This window comes from Bos grunniens, chromosome 1 (assembly GCF_055505025.1).
Source record: "Bos grunniens cultivar Pamir isolate PY7600 chromosome 1, Bosgru_T2T1.0, whole genome shotgun sequence".
NCBI lineage: Eukaryota > Metazoa > Chordata > Mammalia > Artiodactyla > Bovidae > Bos > Bos grunniens.
The window spans coordinates 90,206,599-90,232,789 of record NC_141165.1 but is presented as its reverse complement, the minus strand read 5'-3'; the positions used below and the strand labels follow the sequence as shown (position 1 = coordinate 90,232,789).

The 26,191-nt window shown below is 42.6% G+C and overlaps 2 protein-coding genes across 10 annotated transcripts in view; one reads left to right on the top strand and one right to left on the bottom strand.

Moving 5' to 3' along the window:
* Positions 1-19,390, bottom strand: part of HSPBAP1 (HSPB1 associated protein 1) — a 57,582-nt gene extending 38,192 nt beyond the window's left edge. For 2 of the 9 annotated variants that reach the window (XM_086403106.1, XM_086403146.1), the window contains exon 1: positions 17,766-19,070. Coding sequence is in view for 2 of the 9 variants with exons in the window: in XM_086403096.1 (XP_086259222.1) it covers positions 17,766-17,829 (64 nt within the window). In the remaining 7 variants the exon portion in view is untranslated. Of the gene's footprint in view, positions 1-12,291; positions 12,395-17,765 lie in introns of those variants that run through there. The other 7 variants (XM_086403120.1, XM_086403162.1, XM_086403096.1 and 4 more) reach the window with 6 other exon arrangements.
* SLC49A4 (solute carrier family 49 member 4) overlaps positions 19,256-26,191 on the top strand; it is a 90,499-nt gene continuing 83,563 nt past the window's right edge. Inside the window, exon 1 of the mRNA XM_086403182.1 lies at positions 19,256-19,712. Within this exon, the coding sequence (XP_086259308.1) occupies positions 19,373-19,712 (340 nt within the window). The 5' untranslated portion in view covers positions 19,256-19,372. The remainder of the gene's footprint in view (positions 19,713-26,191) is intronic.

Below are 26,191 nucleotides of genomic sequence, written 5' to 3'. Positions count from 1 at the left end.
CCCTAATTAAAAAACTGAAAATATAAACAATCTAATGTCTCAAAAGTAGAAAAATAATTTACTAGATATTTCTCCCATGGTACAGGCCCCTGGTACATTCTGTACATTAACAATAAAAACAAGGGCTCTATGGAAATATGTAGAGCTGTAGGGACCAGAGTTGACTCAGAGAGCTATTGCAACAGCCAAGCGAGAAGTGTGGTAATAAGGCCCTGAACAACAAGGGGTGGCAGTGAGAAAGGTAGAGATGGAAGACATGGAGAAATACTAGGAGAATAACATTAAAGACTACTACTCCCACAGAGACGTGGGGTGGAAGGCAGATGCAGCTACGAGGAAGACAGGTTTCCAGACTTTCTGACTTGCCATGAGAGAAAAGTCAGAAGCAACATCTTCTGTTGGGAAGATGAGAGTTTGGTTTTGAACATCATCACCATCATTGTAACAATGGGTGTGTGCGTGCTTAGTCCTGTCTGACTCTTTTGTGACCCATGGACTGTGGTCCACCAGGTTCCTCTGTCCATGGGATTTCCCCAGCAAGAATACTGGAGTGGGTTGCTATTTCCTCCTCCAAGGGATCTTCCTGACCCAGGGACTGAACCCATGTCTCTTGTGTCTCCTACATTGGCAGGTGGATTCTTTACCACTGTGACACCTGGATACCAGATATTTACTTGTGTAAGGCTTTACTATTTGCCACAAATTTTTACAGACATTAAAAGAAAAGTGCTCACTGGATCCTTTAAGAAGCCTGTAAAACACAGCTACAGAGGGTATTTCATTTCCATTATCCAAATGATAAGGAAAGTTCAGATGTCAAAGGTCAAAACACCAGTGCTGAGAGCACTACAGGTCAGGTTCTCCAGTTACAAGTCTGGTGCTCTTTCTATCACATAATCCTGCTTCCAAAGAATTAAAACCATAGGACTTACACTAGCACTAAAAACTCATAAAGACAGTATAACCTAAAGAAAGTTGGTGAAGGGAAACTTCAGATGGATTCACAGGTAACAGATACATGTGTGCTGTTGGGGACAGAGGGATGTTCTCATTTGTATACATGTGTGTTGGGGGGAGTAGTTAATCCTGTAGTAGAGACTGCTAGTTGCCTACCTTATCCAGTATTTGTTCCCTTCTTCCTTGCTAACAGAACTTTGGGCAAGGAGAGTAGCCGAAAAATTACATTTCCTAGACTCCTTTGCAGATGTGAGTGACCAGAGCTATATCTGGAAGTTGCTGAATCAGCCCTTCCCCACCTCATCCTCCTCTCCTACATGCTGCCTGGAAAACGGGTTACCATCTTGAGAGATAAAACAAAGGCCAGGGAAACAGTGCACACCAGCTGACAGTATGCAAAGAATATCCATCTTTGTGCCCCTGGACCAAAGCCAGCAAAATTCTACCTTCCGAATCCTTTCACATAAAACTAACTTGTAGTCAGGGCTCTGTTATTAGTTCATAACCGGTATAGCACCTTGCCTTCTGAGGCTGTGATTTTCAAGGACAACCGTATTCTCCCTAGAGTGCTCTGTAACAGGCTGAATGAATCATGGCTAGTGTGACCCACTGTAACATTCTTTCAGCTTTAAGGTTGTAAAATCTCAAGCTTTGAACATCTTGCTTCCAGAACTTTAAACGACAGAGAAAAATAGAAGTATCAGCCCTTTGGGGATGAGGATTTATTTACTCTGCTTATCTTAAATCAGAGCCAATAGATCACATGGCTTTGAATGTTCTCAAAACAGTCCTCATATTTTTACAACTAAGTACATCCCCTTGGATAGCAAGGAGATCCAACCAGTCAATCCTAAAGGAAATCAGTCCTGATTATTCATTGGAAGGACTGATGCTGAAGCTGAAACTCCAATACTTTGGCCAGCTGACGCGAAGAACTGACTTGTTAGAAAAGATCCTGATGCTGGGAAAGATTGAAGGTGGGAGGAAAAGGGGACAACAGAGGATGAGATGGTTGGATGGCATCACTGACTCAAGGGGCATGAGTTTGAGTAAGCTCCGGGAGTTGGTGATGGACAGTGAGGCCTGGCGTGCTGCGGTCCATGGGGTTGCAAACAGTCGGACATACCTGAGCAACTGAACTGAACTGAAAGCAGTCTTAGAAACATTAGTAATACATGAGTAATGTTTGGACAGAAGAGTTTCAAATAAGTAAATAAATACTTTTCCCTCTAACATAACATTAACTTTTTTTAAAACGTATCTAATGATCTCATAAGAAAAAACTCCAAACATCTCGGAGGTTATTTAAAAGAGATCCTAAAAACTAAAATTTGCTGAGAAAGTACCAGGCCCAGTGATTGGAATATATTAAATGTTCAAACATTTGCTAAATGAATGAAAAGTGCCATACAGCATATGCAGAATAGATCAGTAGACTGTTCACCATAACAGGAAATCAGCATATTTACAGAATTTCAAGCCTATCAGTGATATAAAACAATCAGCTGCTTGTGAAATAAAACTAATTTGGTTTCTGATAGTTTAATCAACAATGAACTGGGCTGTTAAATTAACAAATTTAAGTGTTATAATTTCTTTAAAGAAGAATGCAATCTGCATTGTATTAGTTAAATAGCCTAGGGATGCACCCAGTCATTCCATGAAAGAGATGTCTGCAAAGAGCTATAAAAATTCTGAAGCAACCTCAACAGCCTTTAAAGGATAAGTGTATTTAGGTCTAAATTTGCAGCAAGCAGCAATTTCTAATCAGATGACTTAGAAACTGCTGAAAAAACAGATTAGTGATCTACGTATCACACAGTAGTCTTTTCTCTCTCTAAATGTAGCATGTTATTTGGACAATTTATTACAGCTTTGGTAACAATTCTTTGGAGACAGTTAAACACCATCAAAAAGCAATTTACTTTGTTTTCAGTTAATTTTTTCTTTAATTAATGCAAAGTATAATATCAGTTGAAACCTAATTTCTCTGAATCTGCTAGCAATCTGGCTTCAGTCAATTAGTATTTGGCTTGGATTTGTATTTGAAATTTAAAATTTAAGACAAGAATATGGAAAATTTACCAAATTTCTAGAATACGCTTCTGTCAATATTAATTGACAGAAAGTGGTGCTAGTGGTAAAGAACCCACCTGCTGGTGCAGGTAGACATAAGAGATGTGGGTTTGATCTCTGGGTTAGGAAGAGCCCCTGGAGGAGGGCATGGCAACCCACGCCAGTATTCTTACCTAGACAGAGGAGCCTGGTGGGCTACAGTCCACAGGGTCGCAAAGAGTCAGACACGACTAAAGTGACTTAGCACACACAACATAGAAAAAGATCCTGAAATTGAAGTTAGCTCACCTCTCATGTCAGGTATAATTTTAATAACTATGAATTTTGAAGTTAATAGTTCCACATTTTAAAAATTTCAGAGGGTGATATAAGGGTAAACCTCAAGTTATAATACAGAGACTCACCACAGTGATACAGTAAGAACAAAGAATTGGGTCCTAGTATTGTGAGCTAATTTATTTCTAAATATATACTATGTAAGTCCATGATGGCTTCATCAATCTGATGACTACTGTATATACACACAATTCATCTATCATCTGGAATGGTATGCTGCTGCTGCTGCTAAGTTGCGTCAGTCTTGTCCGACTCTGTGTGATCCCATAGAAGGCAGCCCACCAGGCTCCCCCATCCCTGGGATTCTCCAGGCAAGAACACTGGAGTGGGTTGCCATTTACTTCTCCAATGCATGAAAGCGAAAAGTGAAAGTGAAGTCAGTCAGTCGTGTCTGACTCTTCGTGACCCCATGGACTGCAACCTACCAGGCTCCTCCGTCCATGGGATTCTCCAGGCAAGAGTACTGGAGTGGGGTGCCATTGCCTTCTCTGCTAGAATGGTATATATCAGGGTAAAAAATAATGAACATTTAGACCAGGTCAGAAAAACTCTAATAGAATTATGCAAGTACTTAGCCAGTCACAGAAAGACAAACATGGTATTATTCCACTTATATGACTTATCTAACAGCCCAATTCAAACAGAAAGTAGAATGGCAATTACCTGGGCTGAGGAGAGAGGAACAAGGGGAGTTGTTTCCTGGGTACAAAGTTTCAGATTTGCAAAATGAAAGGATCTGGAGATCTGTTTCAAATTAATGTGAATATACTTACTATGAACAGTACTTTTAAAAGTGGTTCAGTTCAGTTTAGTTCAGTTCAGTTGTTCAGTCATGTTCCACTCTTAGCGACCCCATGGACTGCAGCATGCCAGGCCTCAATGTCCATCACCAACTCCTGGAGTTTACTTGAACTCATGTCCATTGACTCAGTGATGCCATCCAACCATGTCATCCTCTGTTGTCCCCTTCTCTTGACTTCAGTCTTTCCCAGCATCAGGGTCTTTTCAAATGAGTCAGCTCTTCGCATCAGGTGGCCAAAGTATTGGAGTTTCAGCTTCAACATCCGTCCTTCTAATGAACACCCAGGACTGATCTCCTTTAGGATGGACTGGTTGGATCTCCTTGCAGTCCAAGGGACTCTCAAGAGTCTTCTACACCACAGTTCAAAAACATCAATTCTATTGCGCTCAGCTTTCTTTATAGTCCAATTTTCACATCCATACATGACTACTGGAAAAAATATAGCCTTGCCTAGATGGACCTTTGTTGGCAAAGTAATGTCTCTGCTTTTTAATATGCTGTCTAGGTCGGTCATAACTTTTCTTCAAAGGAGTAAGTGTCTTTTCATTTCATGGCTGCAGTCACCATCTGCAGTGATTTTGGAGCCCCCCAAATAAAGTCTGCCACTATTTCTGCTGTTTCTCCATCTATTTGCCATGAAGTGATGGGACCAGATGCCATGATCTTAGTTTTCTGAATGCTGAGCTTTAAGTCAACTGTTTCACTCTCCTCTTTCACTTTCATCAAGAGGCTCTTTAGTTCCTCTTCACTTTCTGCCATAAGGGTGGTGTCATCTGCATATCTGAGGTTATTGATATTTCTCCCAGCATTCTTGATTCTAGCTTGTACTTCCTCCAGCCCAGCATTTCTCATGATGTACTCTGCATGTAAGTTAAATAAGCACGGTGACAATATACAGCCTTGACGGACTCCTTTTCCTATTTGGAACCAGTCTGTTGTTCCATGTCCAGTTCTAACTGTTGCTTCTTGACCTGAATACAGATTTCTCAAGAGGCAGGTCAGGTGGTCTGGTATTCCCATCTCTTTCAGAATTTTCCACAGTTTATTGTGATCTACACAGGAAAAGGCTTTGTTATAGTCAATAACGCAGATGTTTTTCTGGAACTCTCTTGATTTTTTCAAAGATTCAGCAGATGTTGGCAATTTGATCTCTGGTTCCTCTGCCTTTTCTAAAACCAGCTTGAACATCTGGAAGTTCACGGTTCACGTACTGTTGAAGCCTGGTTTGGAGAATTTTGAGCATTACTTTCCTAGCGTGTGAGATGAGTGCAATTGTGCGGTAGTTTGAGCATTCTTTGGCATTGTCTTTCTTTGAGACTGGAATGAAAACTGACCTTTTCCAATCCTGTGACCACTGCTGAGTTTTCCAAATTTCCAAATTTCCAAATTTGCATATTGACTGCAGCACTTTCACAGCATCATCGTTCAGGATTTGAAATAGCTCAACTGGAATTCCATCACCTCCACTAGTTTTTTTCATAGTGATGCTTCCTAAGGTCCACTTGACTTCACACTCCAGATGTCTGGCTCTAGGTGAGTGACCACACCATCGTGATTATCTGGGTCATGAAGATCTTTTTTATATAGTTCTTCTGTGTATTCTTGCCACCTCTTCTTAATATCTTCTGTTTCTGTTAAGTCTATACCATTTCTGTCCTTTATTGTGCCCATCTTTGCATGAAATGTTCCCTTGGTATCTCTAATTTTCTTGAAGAGATCTCTAGTCTTTCCCATTCTTTGTTTTCCTCTATTTCTTTGCACTGATCACTGAAGAGGCTTTTTTATCTCTCCTTGCTCTTTTTTGGAACTCTGCATCTCATCACTGGAGCAGCTCAGAGGAGATACCCCATGTCCAAGGTCAGGAGCGGCGGCTGTGCTTCACTGGACAGGCTGTGTAGAGATACCCCACGTCCAAGGTCAGAGAAACCCCAGTAAGATGGTAGGCACTGAAGTGGCTGTGAGGAGATACCCCACGGCCAAGGGCAAAGGAGAAGTGCTGGGAGCCACCACGGGAGATCCCATCCATGACAAAGGTCATGTAGAGAAGACCTGACAGGCAAAGGCGGACCAGGACTCAAGGGATTCCCTGGACCTGCTCGAGCATCTACCCCCAAACCAAAATCTGTCTGTCTACTGTTTACTATATTATGCCTTTCACCAACTCTTCTGACATTAACAGGGGGCTATCCCCGACCACCTTTCTCTGAAGAAAATCAACTTAGGGCTCTAGTTAATAAGTCTCCTGGGCTTGAAAGGAGTATTTCAATTCTAACCCCTCTGTCACCATTTTAGCTTGCTTGGCAGGTTTATCCATACTCTTGCAACTAACGCACATGATTGTTCACAACACCCCAAGCATAACCTTCGAGCGATAAAAAAGCTTTATTAGAATAATACTGCATTGTTGAGCCAATGTTTGCTACCAAGTTTCCTTGTCCTTTACCCAATGTGCGTCTGGGACTGCATTAGCTAGTATAGTTGGTATGCAAGAAAAACAAGCAGTAGCCTTGGCATTAGCAACATAAGACCCTTGAGTTAATAAGTTCTTTCTTTGTCATAACTCACTGCCCCTTTGCTCCATAAGAATGTAGCTGGGTTTCCTGAGGGGGACTGCAGATTGGAAAGATAAAGGGAAAGCAAGTTTTCTGGTTGACCAACCTTTATCAAGAAAGAGTTACAAAATGTTAACAGCCCACAGCGCCAGAAGATAATGTATATAAGACCTTTGTTTATGAATAGCTATGCAAAAAATGTCCTGGTTTCGATAAAGATAAAATTGACGTAATGTTGAGCTGAGTCTGCATGACTCTGCAAATGTGAAACTCAGGGTATAAAAGCCCCTTTTGAAAATAAAGCTATGGATTCCACTTCACCAGAGCTCTGGTCTCTGTGTCTTTCTCTCTCTCTCTCGTCTTTCTTTCTCTCTCACTCTCCTTTTTTTTCAGGCTGATTCCCTGGAGCACAGAGGCTCTCTGAGTTCACCTTTTTGCCCAGGCTTCTAAGACCCAATTGAGAAGGCGCTCTGCATCTTCGCTCCATCAAGAGGGTGCCTGAGGCCTCCGTGAACAGAGCAAGTCCCGTGTCAGGGGCTTTATTGGCTTTCTGTGTAAACCAAGGAATATCAGCCTCTTTCTCTCTTCTTTATTCTTTCTCCTTTATTCTTTTATCATTCGACCCCAGACCATCAGGTTCCAGTCCATTATAAGACCCATGTCATCTCTCTCGCCAAAGCCGTCCATCCTGAGGGTACCCTTGGATCCTGCTGGGGCTGGACCCCGGCAGAGAAGCCCCAGCCAGACAGTAGGAGGGGCAAATTTGCATTTAGAATCAAACCCCATTCCTGCCAGAGACACTCAGAGGGCTCAAACAAACTTTCTGAGCACCAGGACCCAGGGACCCCACAGAGACTGAGACAGAACTGTGTTTGAGCATCTCCTGTGGATGTATGGGTCGGCAATGGTCTGCCACAGGGACAGGGGCTCTGGGTGTGGGTTTGGCGTAAGTCTGCTTGGAGGAGGTCACCATTAACCCCACCATAGACCTGCCAGAACTTACACAGGACTGGGAAATAGACTCTTGGAGGGCACAAAAGAACTTTGTGCACCAGGACCCAGGAGAAAGGAACAGTGACCCCACAGGAGACTGACCCGGACTTGCCTGTGGGTATCCGGGAGTCTCCGGCAAAGGCGTGGGTCAGTAGTGACCTGCTGCAGGGTTGGGGGCACAGACTGTAGCAGTACATGCATGGGATCTTCTGCAGGAGGTCACCATTATCTTCATTACCTCCACCATAGTTTGGCCCCAGGTAAACAGTAGGGAGGGAACACAGCTCCACCCATCAACAGAAAATTGGATTAAAGATCTACTGAGCATGGCCCCCCATTCAGTAAGGATTTACTGAACAAGATCCAGTATCCCCCTCAGTCAGTCTATCCCATCAGGAAGCTTTCATAAGCCTCTTATCCTCCTCTATTAGAGGGCAAACAGACTAAAAACCACAACCACAGAAAACTAACCAATCTGATCACATGGACCACAGCCTTGTCTAACTCATTGAAACTATGAGCCATGCCATGTATGTCCACCCAAGACAGGTCATGGTGGAGAGGTCTGACAAAATGTGGTCCACTGGAGAAGGGAATGGCAAACCAATTCAGTATTCTTGCCTTGAGAACCCCATGAACAGTATGAAAAGGCAGAAAGATAGGACACTGAAAGATGAACTCCCCAGGTCGGTAGGGGCCCAGTATGCTACTGGAGATCAGTGGAGAAATGATGGGAGTTAAACCAAAAACAACACCCAGTTGTGGATGTGACTGGTGATGGAAGCAAGGTCCGATGCTGTAAAGAGCAATACTGCATAGGAATCTGGAATGTTAGATCCATGAATCAAGGCAAATTGGAAGTGGTCAAACAGGAGATGAAAAGAGTTAACATTGACATTTTAGGAATCAGCGAACTAAAATGGACTGGAATGGGTGATTTTAACTCAGATGACCATCATATCTACTACTGTGGGCAAGAGCCCCTTAGAATAAATGGAGTAGCCATCATAGTCAACAAAAGAGTACGAAATGCATTACTTGAATGCAGTCTCAAAAATGACAGAATGATCTCTGTTTCCAAGGCAAACCATTCAATATCACAGTAATCCAAGTCCATGTTCCGACCAGTAATGCTGAAGCTGAATGGTTCTATGAAGACCTACAAGACCTTCTAGAACTAATACCCAAAAAAGATGTCCTTTTCATTATAGGGGACTGGAATGCAAAAGTAAGAGGTCAAGAAACACCTGGAGTAACAGGCCAATTTGGCCTTGGAGTACAGAATGAAGCAGAGCAAAGGTTAATAGAGTTCTGCCAAGAGAATGCACTGGTCATAGCAAACATCCTCTTCCAACAACACAAGAGAAGACTCTACACATGGACATCACCAGATGGTCAACACCGAAATCAGACTGATTATATTCTTTGCAGCCAAAGATGGAGAAGCTCTATACAATCAGCAAAAACAAGACCTGGAGCTGACTGTGGCTCAGATCATGAAATCCTTATTGTCAAATTCAGACTTAAATTGCAGAAAGTAGGGAAAACCACCAGACCACTGAGGTATGACCTAAATCAAATCCCTAAATTAAAAACGGTTAGATGATAAATTCTGTTATTTGTTTTTTGTCACAATTTTAAAAATCTAAACAGTTTTGCTTTCCTAATATTCAGTTCAGTTCATTTTAGTTCAGTTCAGTTGTTCAGTTGTGTCCGACTCTTTGCAACCCCATGAACCACAGCACGCCAGGTCTCCCTGTCCATCACTAACTCCCAGAGTTCACCCAAACTCATGTGCATCAAGTCGGTGATGCCATCCAGCCATCTCATCCTCTGTCATCCTCTTCTCTTCCTGCCCCAATCCTTCCCAGCATCAGGGTCTTTTCCAATGAGTCAACGCTTTGCATGAGGTGGCCAAAGGATTGGAGTTTCAGCCTCAGCTCAGTCCTTCCAATGAACACCCAGGACTGGTCTCCTTTAGGATGGACTGGTTGAATCTCCTTGCAGTCCAAGGGACTCTCAAGAGTCTTCTCCAGCACCACAGTTCAAAAGCATCAATTCTTCTGCACTCAGCTTTCTTCACAGTCCAACTCTCACATCCATACATGACCACTGGAAAAACCATAGCCTTACTAGACAGACCCTAATTGGCAAAGTAGTATCTCTGCTTTCCAATATGCTATCTAGGTTGGTCATAACTTTCCTTCCAAGGAGTAAGCATCTTTTAATTTCATGGCTGCAATCACCATCTGCAGTGATTTTGGAGCCCAAAAAAATAGTCTGACGCTGTTTCCACTGTTTCCCCATCTATTTCCCATGAAGTGATGGGACCAGATGCCATGATCTTCGTTTTCTGAATGTTGAGCTTTAAGCCAACTGTTTCACTCTCCTCTTTCACTTTCATCAAGAGGCTCTTTAGTTCCTCTTCACTTTCCGCCATAAGGGTGGTATCATCTGCATATCTGAGGTTATTGATATTTCTCCCGGCAATCTTGATTCCAGCTTGTGCTTCCTCTGGCCCAGCGTTTCTCATGATGTACTCTGCACATAAGTCAAATAAGCAGGGTGACAATATATAGCCTTGACATACTCCTTTTCCTATTTGGAACCAGTCTGTTGTTCCATGTCCAGTTCTAACTCTTGCTTCCTGACCTGCATATAGGTTTCTCAAGAGGCAAGTCAGGTGCTCTGGTATTCTCATCTCTAACAATTTTCTACAATTTATTGTGATATACACAGTCTAAGGCTTTGGCATAATCAATAAAGCAGAAATAAATGTTTTTCTGGACTCTCTTGCTTTTTCAATGATCCAGTGGATGTTGGCAATTTGATCTCTGGTTCCTCTGCCTTTTCTAAAACCAGCTTGAATATCAGGAAGTTCACGGTTCACGTATTGCTGAAGCCTGCCTTGGAGAATTTTGAGCATTACTTTACTAGCATGTGAGATGAGTGCAATTGTGCGGTAGTTTGAGCATTCTTTGGCATTGCCTTTCTTTGAGATTGGAATGAAAACTGACCTTTTCCAGTCCTGTGGCCACTGCTGAGTTTTCCAAATTTGCTGGCATATTGAGTGCAGCACTTTCACAGCATCATCTTTTAGGATTTGAAATAGCTCAATGGAATTCCATCACCTCCACTAGCTTTGTTCGTAATGATGGAAAAGGCCCACTTGACTTCACATTCCAGGATGTCTGGCTTTAGGTCAGTGATCACACAATCGTGATTATCTGGGTCGTGAAGATCTTTTTTGTACAGTTCTTCTGTGTATTCTTGCCACCTCTTCTCAATATCTTCTGCTTCTGTTAGGTCCATACCATTTCTGTTTTATCGAGCCCATCTTTGCATGAAATGTTCCCTTAGTATCTCTAATTTTCTTGAAGCAATCTCTAGTCTTTCCTAATATTAATCATTATCAAATATGAAGTACTGTAGCCACATGTGAATTACACACGTGCTCTAGCAAGAGAATTTTTTCCTTTTTAAGATCACATAGGTTCTCGTTTTCCTTCAGGTTTCCCTGCCTCCTCCTGCCCTTTAGAAAAATTAGAACAATGACATGGAGAGTATGGTGCCTCTCACTGAAAAGGAATAAATCTAATTATGTATGAGTGTCAGCTGTTAATGGAACTAAAGTGCATTCAGCTCTGGAATGAGCTATTTCCTGGGGCAGGACTGGAGGAAGTTAGAAAGGAGGCATCCTTCACTTCACCAGGGCTTCCCTGATAGCTCAGACAGTAAAGAGTTTGCCTGCAGTGCAGGAAACCTGGGTTCGATTCCTGAGTTGGGAAGATACCCTGGAGAAGGAAATGGCAACCCACTCCAGTATTCTTGCCTGGAGAATCCCATGGACAGAGGAGCCTGGTGGGCTACAGTCCATGGGGTCACAAAGAGTCGGACATGACTGAGTGAGTAATACTTAATCCTTCACTTCATCAAGGCATAAACTTGGCTATAACTCAAACTATAAGATTGCTGTGCTGTGTGCTCAGTCATGTCCAGCTCTTCGCAAACCTGTATCTTCTGCACTGGCAGGGGGATTCTTTACCACTAGCGTCACCTGGAAAGCCCCAACTATGAGATTAGGGGTAGGAGATGAAGAGATATAAACTACTATGTATAAAATATTAATAGGTAAGCAACAAGGAAATACCATATAGTACACAGAATTATAGCCATCATCTTGTAATAATTTTTAATGTAGTATAACCTGTAAAAATACTGAATCATCTTATATGCCTGAAACTAACATAGTATTATAAATCAACTATACTTCAATTAAAAAAAACTAATCAGAAAAAATTTTAAACTGAGAGTCCAATGGAAACAAATACAATCTTACTCTGAAAGATTCAAATTCAAAATACCACAATTTTTAATTTCACTGAAACACTTCAACCAATGTATGATCTTAGAAGTAACATCTCACATTCAGCACTTGAGTCAAGTGTTAACAATAAGTAGTTTCATGTTTGTTTAAACCCATTTCTTCAACAGTAGTTTTAGGTTTAAAAGAAAATTAGAAGGAAGGTACACAAGGTTCCCATATACGCCCCTCCCTTTATCAGCAATACTCACCAGAAGGGTACATTTTTCACCAAAGATGAACCTAAACTGGCACATCGTAATCACCCAATGTCCACGGTGTATCTTAGGGTTTACTCTTGGTGTTGTGTAGTCTATGGATTTGAACAACAGTAGTATAATGACATATATCTACTACCATAATATCATAGTAAGTATTTTCACTGTCCCACAAACCCTCTGTGCTCTGCTTATTCATGTTTGTTTTAATAATTTCCAAGCTGTTACTTCAAACAACAAATATCACATCCTTGTGGTATGTATATATACAATGAAATTTTATTCAGTCATAAAAAAAGAGAAATTTTACTATTTGCAACAACATGGATGGATCTAGTGGGTATTATTCCAAATCAGACAGAAAAAAGACAAATACCATATGATGTCACTTAATGTAGACTCTGAAAAAACAAACAAGCACACAAAACAATAACAAACTCACAGACACATTGCACAAACAGGGAGGAAGGTGTGGGTGGGTGAAAAAGGTAAAGGAGACATTAAGAGGTACACACCTTCAGTTATACAATAAACAAGCTATGATGAAGACATAACACACAGCATAAAGAATATGGTCAATAATACCGTAACAACTTTGTATGGGGCAGATGGTTACTAGACTTACTGTGATCATTTCATTATGTATGCAAATATCAAATCACTATGTAATATACCTGAAAATAATATATTGTAAATCAACCACAATTTAAAAAAAATCACAATCTTGAAAGTAAACCATTACTTCCATATAGAGCTTAGTACAGTGCTTGACATAAACTAACACCAAAGAAATGTTTTGTAAAATCAGAGCTCATTTTTAAGTGTATAAAACTTTATTAAAATTAACCATTTGTTTTCTCCACTTCTGTACAATAAACTATTGAGCAAACTCACAAGCACTCTCAAAACAAAGGGATCAATCAGTTCCAGGATTTCACGCTCACTTCTACCGTTCCCTCTCCAGCACCCAAACACGCTATTCGCCACCAAGGAACTCCTAATCGCCCTCGCCTCTAGAGCAACTTGACAAAGTTTCTTCACTGTCAAATCCCCAATATCTCTCTCCACTCCCTCACTCAGTGTGGTGCCTTACCCTGTTTTTCTGAGAAAACTGAAACCTATGATTTTCTTCTTCTTCACTTCAATGTTCTGGTTCACCCTGCTCCTCTCAGGTCTCCAAGGACATAATCGTCCTTGTCACCTGTCTGCCCTACCACGTTCCACTCCAAGTAGAACCAGTCTGATTCCTCACTTTCTTCCCCACTCTCTGCCCTCTATGTGCCTTGGGCTTTTCTCCACTCACTTCTACTTCTGGCCTCCTCACCAGAAATGACTTCTTTCACTCATTTCCATATTCACACTACAGCTGTCCCTCAGTTTGTGAGGGGGATTGGTTCCAGGAACCCTGAGGATTCTAAAATTCTTAGGTGCTCAAGTCTTCTAAGAGTGGGCCTGTGGCACCCAAGGCTGCGTGCAGAGTGAGGACTCTATAACAAACCTTCAAGTTATGCACAGAAGCACAGACCAATACAACTCGTATTCATTCTCCTCTCATCCCCAAAGCATGTAATGTGCCTCCTGTGGTGTGAATATGCATTATCCTTCAAGTCTTTTTATCTGTGTTCTTCCCCCTAAATTATATTTATAGGCTATTTTAGGGCAGGAACTGTCTTCAGTCTCCCCAGATGGAAGAGTCTCCCCAGATGAAAGAGTCTCCCATTTACAGTGACATTCAAATATTTTTTGATAATATAGTGGTAGTAAGTTTGCTCAAAAACTAACTTTTCTATGACCCCCCACAATACTTGTTACTATACTAAACATAGTGAACCTTTCACATGCATTTATTGAATGTCTGTATTTTGCTTACCCTTTATTCACACAAGCCTTATCTAACTGAAAGCAAAGTCTTCTCTTTCAGGAGGATTCTGCCCATTTACTTGTAATGGTAATAGGCAGTCACCCCAAAGTGGTGTTTTCTGGGGAGGATGACAGTTTAAAAATAGGGTTGAAAGCTCCACAGATGGGATTCAGAGAATCGATCCTTTAATACAAATATTTGAAGTCACCTGCAAAAATGTGTACACGTGCTACATTTTTCAGGGGAGCAAATCCATACTTTAATCAGATTTATTTCCCTCCTTAGGACTTCAAGATTAAGAATGACAAGTTTCCTCAAATCGTTAAATATGGAATCACCAGATAGCCCAACAATTCCACTCAGATATACGCCCAAGAGAAACGGAAAACATATGTTCACACAGAACCTTGTAAACAAATGTTCATAGCAGCGTTATTCATAGAAGCCCCAAAGTGTAAACAAAACAATGCCCACTGATGAATGGATATGCAAAGTGCGGCGTATCCATACTACAGAACAGTGTTCAGCCACAGCAAGTAATGAAGTATTGACACATGCTACAACACAGATGAACCTTGAAAACATGCTGTGTGAAAGAAGCCAGACACAAAAAGACACCTGTTTTATGATTCCAAGTTTATATGAAATGCCCAGAAGAGGCAAATCCACAGAGCCAGAGTACATTAGTGACTGCCAGGGAATGGAGAGAGGGTGCATAGGGAGTGACTGCCAATGGGAACTACATTTCTTTTTGGTATGATGAAAACATTCTGGAATTACATTAGTGATGGCTGCACAACTTTGTGAACATACTGAAAAATTTTAGAAGGGTGAATTTGTGGTATTTGAATAAACAATAAAAACTTCCTCCTTCCCAGCAACATGCTTGACATCTTTCACGTCACCATTCTAAACCTAAACTCTAAGCATGCACACTAAAACTCAACAGTGCTCCCAACCACCTCCTTTTACTTCAGGTTCCTAATTCACATGTAGTTATTCAGGCTAGAAAATTTCAGAGACACCTCCAATCTCTTTTCTCCAATCTCTTTGAATATCAGTCAGTCACCAATGCCAGCACTTTTTTTTCCCCCAACAAAAAACTACATATTGTTGAATATGTAATTCCTGTCAGACATTTATGCTAGATGATCTACAAGTATCTTTAATTTTCACAACAGTTATGCATTTTACAGAGGAGAATGCTGTGGCTAAGGAGATTTAAGTACCTTTCCTTCAGTGTTTTTACCTCCAATCTATCCTCCATCCTTTAGCTGCAGTGATCTTCCTTAAAGCAGTGATCCCCTACCTAAAGCTCCTTAAAAGCTTCTGTCACAAAGTCCAGAGTCCCTAATTTGGTATAAGGTGCCTTCAGGATCTCTGTCTCTTAACATTTCTTACACTAACTTTGAGTTCCTGGACTCTGAGTGGCTCTTTCTCCTTCTGCCTCTGGGCTTGCCTTGGGATTCCCTTACTTGTTCACTCAACAAATAGGTATTAAGAGCTCACTAGGAGTCTGACATTGTAGACATTCCCTGGTGGCTCAGAGGGTAAAGTGTCTGCCTCCAATGCAGGAGACCCAGGTTCAATACCTGGGTCAGGAAGCTCTCCTGGAAAGGAAATGGCAATCCACTCCAGTATTCTTTCCTGGAGAATCCTATGGATGGAGGAGCCTGGTAGGCTACAGTCCATGGGGCCGCAGAGAGTCGGACACGACTGAGGGACTTCACTTTCTTTTCACTTTCAGGAGCCTGACATTGTATTTCTACTTGGGCAACATTGTGACTAAAACAGATATATGTACTGCCCTCAAGGTGCTTAAGGTCTAAGGGAAGACACAATAATAAACAAGTAGTTACAGACTGTGCTAAGTGCAGGAAGCAGGATGCTGTATTACAGAACACAAACACACTTAGGGATCAGGGGAAAACTGCAATAACTGTTTTAGATGGGTTAATATGGTAAGGTTTCAGGTGGTGACATACCTTAAAATATGAAGACTAAGAAGCCAGTTATATGAAAAGCAGGTAAGAGCAGAAGAGGTGATGATTGACAAGAGGTGCTCCTAGAGACATCAGCAGAGTCCAGATCAAAGATTTTTGTAGGTCATGGTTAGGAGTTTGGATTTTAATCTAAGTTCTTACTGCAGTGGATTTCACTGAAGACTTTTAAGTAAGACAGTGTCACTTTTGCCACCGAATAGAGAAGGGATTGGAGGGGCACAAGAGAAGAAATGGGGACACATGGCCTGAAGATACAGTAGTGGTTTAGATGAGAATTGTGGATGATTTGGACAACAGTGTGATAGTGAAGGAGGAATAGAGCAGATCAGATGCAGAGCTGGCCTGACTTGCAAAGTCATCAGCTCAGAGTGATGAAGAGATGAAAAGAGGATATATAGAGTTGGAGAATCTTCACTGATAAAAGAAAACAAGGTTACTACAAGAATAGAGGATGACAAGGTCTCAGGTTCATGCTGAGTGAATACTCAAGAGGTTGACTATTTTCATTTTATAACATCACATCAACTTGCCCAGGGCTTTTCACAGCAAAGTTCAGCAATATAGGTGCAAGTGCAGAGGGCAAAAGTTTGGGTTCATCCAGAATATAGGTTTTGTCAGAGGAGTAAAAGGCAAGCAAGGACAAGAGAAAAGTGTATTTTCAAGAGAAAGATCAGAATAATAAACTATGACATGCACTCTAAACTAGATAAGGGGATACAGATAGACAGAAAATGTAACGATGGACTGAAGGTACAGATGAAGCTCAGGAATTGTCTCTTTGGGGTACATAAACAAGGGAGTTATAAAGGCAGGAGATTGTGGTCAGATAGTAAGGAGTTGTAATTTGCTGCTTCTGCTTGCAATGGTCATCTCTTCCTCTAGACAAACATGACTATTTGATCACCAATCATATCCATCTTATGCTTTTCTGCTCCCTGTCTTCCCACGACTCACACCACCCCCCACCCCAGCATAACCACCTAAGTTTGTCACTATTTCATCAAATCATAAAGGTCCACCTCAAACTATTCCCTTCTTGAAGTATTTATCTTTCCCCCACTGGCATCTATCCTGATGACAATCCTCACTCAGTATGCATTACTGACAGTATTCATTTTACCAAGCATTAGTCACTCTTTTGCCCTTCCAGACCCCTCTACTCAACCGGGAAAAGCCATTGTTATATACAGTCAAATGTCTCTGGATCCCGTGGCAGTACCCAGAACAGTGCCAGGCATGGAGCAATCATTCAATAAATCCTAATAGGGATCTCAGGCTCACATTCGTTCTCTAAAGCAGGATTCCACTGAAATCATAATCCTGTTCACAAAAGTCCAAGATAACTCCATGTGTCTCAAGTGTGGTTCAATCCACTGATAACATTCACAACATCCTCATGGGTGAAACAACACTTGTAGGATGGAGGGAAACTGGAACAGTCGATCTAAAAGCTGGGTGCCACAACTGGAACAAAATCACGTTTATTAGAAAATAAATACTTTTACTCATAGTTTACTGCTAGGCCGTAGAGACAAACGGTCATATGAGAGGTGTCAACAAGACAGAGGGTTACAACCTCTTGGTCTGACCCGCCTAGTACCTACCTTCCTCCTCTCCACCTCCAGATGCAGAGTCCGCATTAGTGATCGCCCCGGGGCGCGCTGCCATGGCAAGCCGCGGGCTCAGCCCAAACCAAAAGAGAAACGGAGCGGGTACCGGTCTGAGATAGACCAAAACTCTGGCGGTGAAGCGGTTGCTACCGGGCTCTTCCGGAAGCTGCAACAGCGTGGACGTCACGTGACGGGGAATGGGCGGGGCTACGCAGGTTTGTTGTGATTCAGGGGCGCTTGATATGTATGCACGTGGTCTCGGTTGTGGCCCTTCTTACCTTCTTCAAACGGTTGTCTTCTTTTACTGAAGACGTTTCTTGGCTTCGCTTCTGCTTCTCCTCGTTTCCTAGTCAGGTCCTTCGTTTTCGCCTTGGCACTTTCCTCCTCCCAACGGTATTGGAGTTTTAGGGGATGGTTTGGTTTTTTGTGGCGCTCAAGGCAGTGGAAGGTGGCTCTGCGTTTGCTTTATTGTGCAGGCACTCTTAACAGCCTTGGATAAGAGAGTTCACGCTTCTCTTCCCCGTCTCTTCCCCATCTCTCTTGCCCTCTGGCAGCAACAAGACTCCACCTGGTTTTCGTGGCTGCCGGGAATGTGAGCCTCAGGCTAACATGCTTTAATTGCGTTCATTGTGACTCATTTCCAACCCTGATCAAGCCGTATCGCGACTTAGATTTTCAGGACACTAACCGACAGCTGTCAGACCTTTGGATTTGTATATCAAAATAAATGCAACTGTTGGCTGCTTGATCAAGAGATCGACAACTTCCCGTCTTCTCGTTTACTCATCTAGTCAAAATCATAATAACTGGAGATAGATCTAGCTCATTTGGGGGCAAAAATCTTTCAGGTTTAATAAATATATCTTTATTGCTCTCCTAATAATGACAGGCAAAGGAGTAGAAAGAGATCTATATCTTCTATATATGAACTAAATTGATTCGTTTATAATTTCCTCGTTGGTATGTAAAGCACTAAAAAACGTCTGATTAAATAAGACAGTACTTACTGTACATAAAAAACAATTTTCATGCGGCAATCCTTCCTACTACGCGTCAGTCTTAATTCTATCTCCCGCTCTAAATTCTGAAGTTATAAATCCTTCAGAATTGAGAATTAACCCAATATAGAAACAAGCATTAGCTTAAGTGACCGGAGATCTTCGAGTTGTTTACTGGGCACATGACGTAAACTTGGACACTTCCTCCAACAATCCAGGTTCCTCGCCCAACCTCCTTTATTACAGCCTGTCCGGGAGTTCCCTTTTCCCCAGGCTCAGCGGCGCTCCTCCCGGTCGTTCCAGCTCCTCCCGGTCCGCGCTCTGGGACCCCGGCTCCACTCCGTCTCTCGCCCAGGTTGCCTCTTCATCCCGGGGAGACAGAGCACCTCGGGTCCCGCACCCTAGCCCCCTCCTCTCCGGTCTCTCCTGCCCCTCCTCCCCGCCCGCGGCCGGCTAGCGCGGCGCAGGCGCAGCAACGCGGCCGGCAGGCCCAGGGCGACCAAAGCAACCTCGGCCGCGGCTTAGCCCGGCAGTATCCGCGCGGGGCTGGTCGGCGGCACTCAGGACCTTGCGGGGCTGTGGCCCCGCGGGCCGCGCGTCGAGATGGGCTCGGGCTGGAGCAGCGAGGAGGAACGGCAGCCGTTGCTAGCGCCGGGGCTCGGGCCTGCGCCGGGGGCTGCTTGGAGAAGCCGGGAGGCGGCGGCGGCACTGCCCGCGGCAGCCCCGAGTCCCGGACGCGTGTATGGGCGCCGCTGGTTGGTGCTCCTGCTCTTTTCGCTGCTGGGGTTCGCGCAGGGCCTGGTCTGGAACACATGGGGCCCCATCCAGAATTCGGCGCGCCAGGCCTACGGCTTCTCCAGCTGGGACATCGCTCTCCTAGTGCTGTGGGGGCCCATCGGCTTCCTGCCCTGCTTCGCGTTCATGTGGCTTCTGGACAAGAGAGGTGAGGGGGGTCCCGGGAGCCCCGGCCGATGATGTTACTCCTGGGGGAGCCGCCTCCCTCGGCTTCGTCTTAGAGGTTGTATGAGGTTGATCGAGTGTTGCTGGCATCCCATGCCTGACTAGGAACCCTCCGTCCCCAAAGCGACAAATAAGGGAAGATTTCTTTGCAGATACTGTTTTGTTTTTAAATCAAGGCCCATTATACAACAGCAGGGATTAGGCGACCTTTGGATGTTCAAGTTTCTGCATGTGTGGATATAAGAGCATCCCATGCACATGCTTTGTGTGTTTTCTACATCTGACAAAAATGACTGATGCTTTGACTTCAAAGGGGTTTGGGGGTGTTGAGGGTGACAGGTCAGAAAATAGAATGATGATGCCCAGATACAAGGAAGTAATGGGTTGGCTTTCTGTAATAGATGACTCCAGCCCAGGAAGAGCTGTTGGGGAACTCAGGACCTGACGCTTTGGTTTCTGGAAAAGGGTGTACAGCAGCTTTAAAGTGTGTGTATGTGACCAGCTGCAAGTGTCAGCTGAGATTTTTAACTCTCAGATAAAGCTTACAGTTGAATGAAGACTCTCTTTTCATAGAGAATACTCTGGACAAACATCTCACTTTCCCACTTGCCAGTGTGATTCTGTGAGGAGAAAAATGGTCATAGGATTGAATGTTAAGACGTCAAACTATACCACACAAGTATGGATAAATGATTCATGGCCAATGTGATGTACCTGCTAAAAAGGAGAGGACAATTTTAGGCACAGAAGTGTAGTATCTAAAAGAAGAGAAATAGTTTGACATGCTTCTAATGTTCAGTTCTGGGCATTAATTTTTGAAAGGCCATTGGCAAAGTGCAGTCCTTTAAAAGTTGTGTGACAAGAATATAAAGGGTATAAGAATCATAATGTGTCAAATAAAAGGAATTGGGTGTGTCAAGCTTCAAAAACAAACTTGAGGCAGGATATAAATATGTGTTAAATGAGGAATTAGACTTAGTGTGCCTAGTTCTAGAAGGAAGAACTAAACTGAGTGAAGTTACAAGAAGCTGTAACCCAAAGGGATACAGGAAAGAACCTTCTAACAATCAAAGTATCCAGCCCTGGAAAGTGTGGAACTTCCAGGCAGAGAGATATGTGCTAGTTGCCGAGAAAGTTTCTTGTACTGAATGGGGTTTTTCTTTTGTTTGGATTTATTTGTTTTAAACTACATTAGACTTTATTTGGATTTTACTAGGTTTTCCATGAATGTCTCTCTCTTTTTTTCGCCCTGTTCTAAGATTCAGTCGAGGGTCCCTAATTACATTTAGTTGTTATTTCTTGTTAATCTCCTTCAATCTGTGACAATTCCTCTGTCATTCTTTACCAGGTTAGATAACTTAAGGGGAAATACTATTTTATTGTTTCTTTTAACTTTTTATCAGGAGCATCTTTCAATATTATTCCATAAATTTAGCCAACTATATTTTTAAGGTGGAAAAATGCTAATTTTTGTCCTTTTCATTATAATTACATTCACTATATATATATATGATAATTACATATATATATATAAAATTACATCTACTATTCTTGGCCAGATAAATTAGGGACTACCTATTTTCTTTATAGGGATTCCCCATTGCAGGGAATCCACCTGCAATGCAGGAGATGCAGGTTCGATTCCTGGCTCGGGAAATCCCTTGGAATAGGAAATGGGAACCCACCCTAGTATGCTTGCCTGGAAAATTCCATGGGCAGAAAAGCCTAGCAGGCTACAGTCCTTGGGGTCTCAAAGAATCAGACATGACTGAGCACACACACACATTCTCTTTATAAAATAGGTTACTTTAGGAGTTCTTTCAGCGTTTCTGTGACTATATGGTGAATTCTATTTTATGTTTTATGTTGGCTAGAGCAACAAAAAACAGATTTAAAATTCCCTTGCTTTTCAGTAGAAAAAAGCCAGTTCTGCTTTCATATGTTGGCTGTCCTGCTGCACAAGTCCTATTTGCATACATAGAAGTGAGTTCCTGGCATCCCTGGGTATCTTTCTCCCCAGAAGGGAGGTAGTTGTCTGGTCTTGTGGTCATGGGTCCCACCCAACTTAGTAGAAGACCAGTTATCTTCCTGAAATTGCTTTTGTACTCTCACTTTTCATTTTCCAGCAAGGAGATAATGAAAGAGCCAGAAGGGGGTGTGTGCCCTGGAAGCCAATGAAGAAAATTTCAAGAAGGAGATAGCACCCAAATGTGTGCTGAGCTCTGGGGACATAGCCCTCATGGAGCCTACATTCTAATGAGGAGATCCAGGCACCAAAGGACAGTAAAACTAAATGCTTAGTGTGTCAGATGGTGATGAATGTTTTAGAGAAAAATGGAAGTCAGGCAGGGGAGAAAGGGGATGTGACTGGGTGATGCTTTCTCTAGACTGTCAGGGAAGGCCTTACTGATCATGTGTGTGTGAGCAGAGGCCTGAGGGAAAAAGGAAACACACCTTGGCAATTCTGGACAAGACTCTTTGGGACAAAGACAAAGGTCATAAACTTGTTAGGCATATCTGAAAAAGATACATAGTAGAGAAATAAATTGTAGAAGGATTGTTGGGCAGCTCAGAGGGCCTACTTTAAGTGACTGGGCATTAATTTCAAATGAGTTGAGTTGTAGCTGAGTTGAGCCTTAAGGCCACTGTAAGAATGCTGGTCGTGATGATGTGAGGAGGGTTCACTCTACTGGAAGGTTTGAGCAGAAGGGTAAAATGATGACTCTGTTAATATCTTGAGAACAAGAGCCACAGCAGGGAGACCAGTTGTAAGGGTAATGGACCAACTTAGATGGGGCTGATGATGACTTCCAACTGTGGTGAAAGTAGTGAAGGATTTGAGAAGTGGTTGGATTCTAGATACATGTTGAAAGTAGACTTACCAGTATAGGCAGAGGTGAAGTATGAGGAAATTGGAGGATTCTAAGATTCTTCTCAACTTTTTTTAGCATTAGTAATTGGGAGAATCAAGCTGCAGTTTACTGAGATGTAGAAGATTCTGGGAGGAGCATTTTGGGGGTAGATCATGAATCTGGCCTGCAGATCAAGAATTTGAAATGCATATTTGATATAGGATAGGCTAAGTTGAAGAACTGATACTTTTGAACTGTGGTGTTGGAGAAGACTCTTGAGAGTCCCTTGGACTGCAAGGAGATCCAACCAGTCCATCCTAAGGGAGATCAGTCCTGAATATTTATTGGAAGGACTGATGTTGAAGCTGAAACTCCAATACTTTGGCCACCTGATATGAAGAGCTGACTCATTGGAAAAGATCCTGATGCTGGGAAAGATTCAGGGCAGGAGGAGAAGGGGACGACAGAGGATGAGATGGTTGGATGGCATCACTGACTCGATGGACATGAGTTTGAGTAAGCTCTGGGAGTTGGTGATGGACAGGGAGGCCTGGCGTGCTGCAGTCCATGGGGTCACAAAGAGTCGGACATGACTGAGTGACTGAACTGAACGGACCTGAAACTGTCAGTTTATTGCCTGAGCAATAAATTTGTGTTTTGTCATCCTGGAATGATATTTAGTCGGGGAAGGCAATGGCATCCCACTCCAGTACTCTTGTCTGAAAAATCCCATGGACGGAGGAACCTGGTAGGCTGCAGTCCATAGGATCGCTAAGAGTCTGACACGACTGAACGACTTCACTTTCATTTTTCACTTTCATGCATTGGAGAAGGAAATGGCAACCCACTCCAGTGTTCTTGCCTGGAGAATCCCAGGGACGGGGGAGCCTGGTGGGCTGCCGGTCAATGGGGTCGCACAGAGTCGGACATGACTGAAGCAACTTAGCAGCAGCAGCAGCAATGGTATTTAGAGTCTTGGAGCTGAGTGAGGTCACCTGTGGAGAGGGATGTTGCTTCAGAAGAAGACAGCCCAGGGGCATTCCAACATTTAGAGCTTGGAGAGACTAAGGAAGAACGAGCTAGTGAGGACTGAGAGTAGAGCCTTAGATTTAGTAACATGGAGATCTTTGGTGTCTTTTAAAAGAACAGTCTCATTAGAGTGGTGGGGATAAGTTCAAGAGTATAGACATTTATGTTAAACACACTGTAAAGGGCAGCAGAGAAATGAAGGAGTAGCCAGGGGGAAATATGACTACTTAGAAGGTATTTTAAAGATAAGAGATATTAAAGCATTTCTCTGGAATACAGTGTCCTGATGGATCCAGAAAAAAGGGAGAAATTGACAATGCTAGAGGGAGGGGAAGGAACTGCTGTAGCCATATCCTTGGATAAGCAAAATGGGATGCAGTCCTCAAGAGCACAAGTAGATAGGTTGGCCTTAGAAAGAAGTATTGACAGCTAATTCTTCAATAGTAATGGAAGAAATGATAAGAGCATATAAATTACAGATGCAGATGGTGGGTGCCAGGAGCTTGTGGGAGTTACCTTTGTTTAAAGTTCTCAGAAAATAAGAAACAATATTGCCACCTGACAGTGAAGCTAGGAGAACAATTCTTGGAAAATTGAAGAGATGTGATAAATTGTAATACTATTTCCTAGGAAAGGAGAGAATACGCAGACTAGGAAATTGTAGTAGGATTGTTGGACAGCTCAGAGGGACTGCTTTAAGTGACTGGGCATTGATTTCAAGTATGACCAGTTAGCATGGATGTGTGTCTCCCTCCAGCCTGTTCTGTTGGGCAAGCACATGCATGGGCAGAGTTGGCAAAGAGAGAGATCACCAGAGGTGCAGTTTGCCAAATGTGTACGACTAACAAAGTGCAGGCAAAGAGTAGAGGATTATGTAGAGAGTGATATAACCATGGACCACGGACTCTAAACTAGGTAAAGGAGAAAAAGAAACATATAAGATGGATGAGAAAAAGTAGTAGGCTCCAAAATTGTTATTCCCAATGGATGAAGAATTTAGAGTACTGGAAGGAATGAGTGGGAAGGAGAGAAGGTCATGGTTGAAGAATGGGATGCTTGAAATTGGGATTGTGTTGTGGATGCAGTTATGGTAAAGATAAGGTTGGAGTTTAACCAAAAGAGTGCACAACCAAGGTAGGGTAGAGGACATGATCGTGGAATAAGAAGTCAGGGGACTGAGAGGCCTGGGTATTGAAAAGGTCATCTCTTGCATTGAAATCACCAGATTTGTGAAAGATATAATGTCCTCAGAGGTATTAATGAGCCGAAACAGGTTTAAGCCTGGAGGGTGAATGATGTGGAGGCAGGTATGTGGTGGTCTGTAGACAGTCACAGCTGGGAGTGGTGAGCATGACGGTCAGAATTGGGTCAATGGCTCTTCTGGCTATGATGGAGTAACAGGAACTGGATTTATTCTTCCATCTTAAACTACTGAAAGCAGAAAACAAAATCAAGGTATATGAAACAGTGGTTTTCAGACATTGGACAATAGGTACAGCAGGACAGTGATCCTTACAATTGCTTCACCCAAAGATACGGAGTTCAAACAGAGCCCCACAGTTTTCCTAAGTCGAGGAGACAGTTGAGCTGTGTAAGAGGCCACCATAGCCAGAATTCTTAGGGAAGAATACCAGAGAGGAAAAGAGTTCACAGAGAGAGTTCTTGATTTGTAGGGAGTTGTTCTTGGGTTTTCAGCTGAGCACTGACTAGCAGTTTACACATGAAGAAACTACTCAAGTCTGAGAAGAGGACCAGAAAGGAGCAGGCAGAACAATTCTCACAGTTCATGCGAGTCTGGGAATAGTTTCCATTCCCAACAGCCAAATTGGGGAAACCTCATAATACATAGGAGGTTGGACTGAATGATCAGAAGGGTGCTGCCTCAGCAGTAATGACTAACAAGCTCTAGACTAAAGGCTGCTCTGGTTCCACCTAATAAAACTTAAAAGTACTCCTTGAAAAGATCAAAAGTAACTATATCCCAAAACATTGTTCAAAAATGCTTAACGGAGTTGAAAAAAATCTATCACCCAACAGGTTAAAATTCAGAATGCCTGACATCCAAATCAAAAGTTACCAAGCATGCAAAGAAACAGGAAAATATAACATTTCAAAAGGAGAAAAACAATCAGTAGAACAGACCAAGAAATGGCACAGATGATAAAATTAATAGACAGGGACATCAAAGCAGCTACTATAAATAGATATACTACATGTGTTCAAGAAGATAGATGAAAGCATGTTAAGGAGAGACACAGAAAACATAAAAAAGACCAACGTTAAACTTCTGGAGATGAGGATGTAATCTGTGTCTGAAACCAGAAAAAACACGCTAGATAGGCTTTGCTGCTGCTGCTGCTGCTAAGGCGCTCCAGTCGTGTCTGACTCTGTGCAACCCCATAGATGGCAGCCCGCCAGACTCCACCATCCCTGGGATTCTCCAGGCAAGAACACTGGAGTGGGTTGCAGATTAAACATTATAGAAGAAAAGATAGCAAACTTTAAGATGGAGTGATAAGTACTATCTAAAGTGGAACACAAATGAAAAAAGTGATTTAAAAAACCCCACTAGTATCAGTGA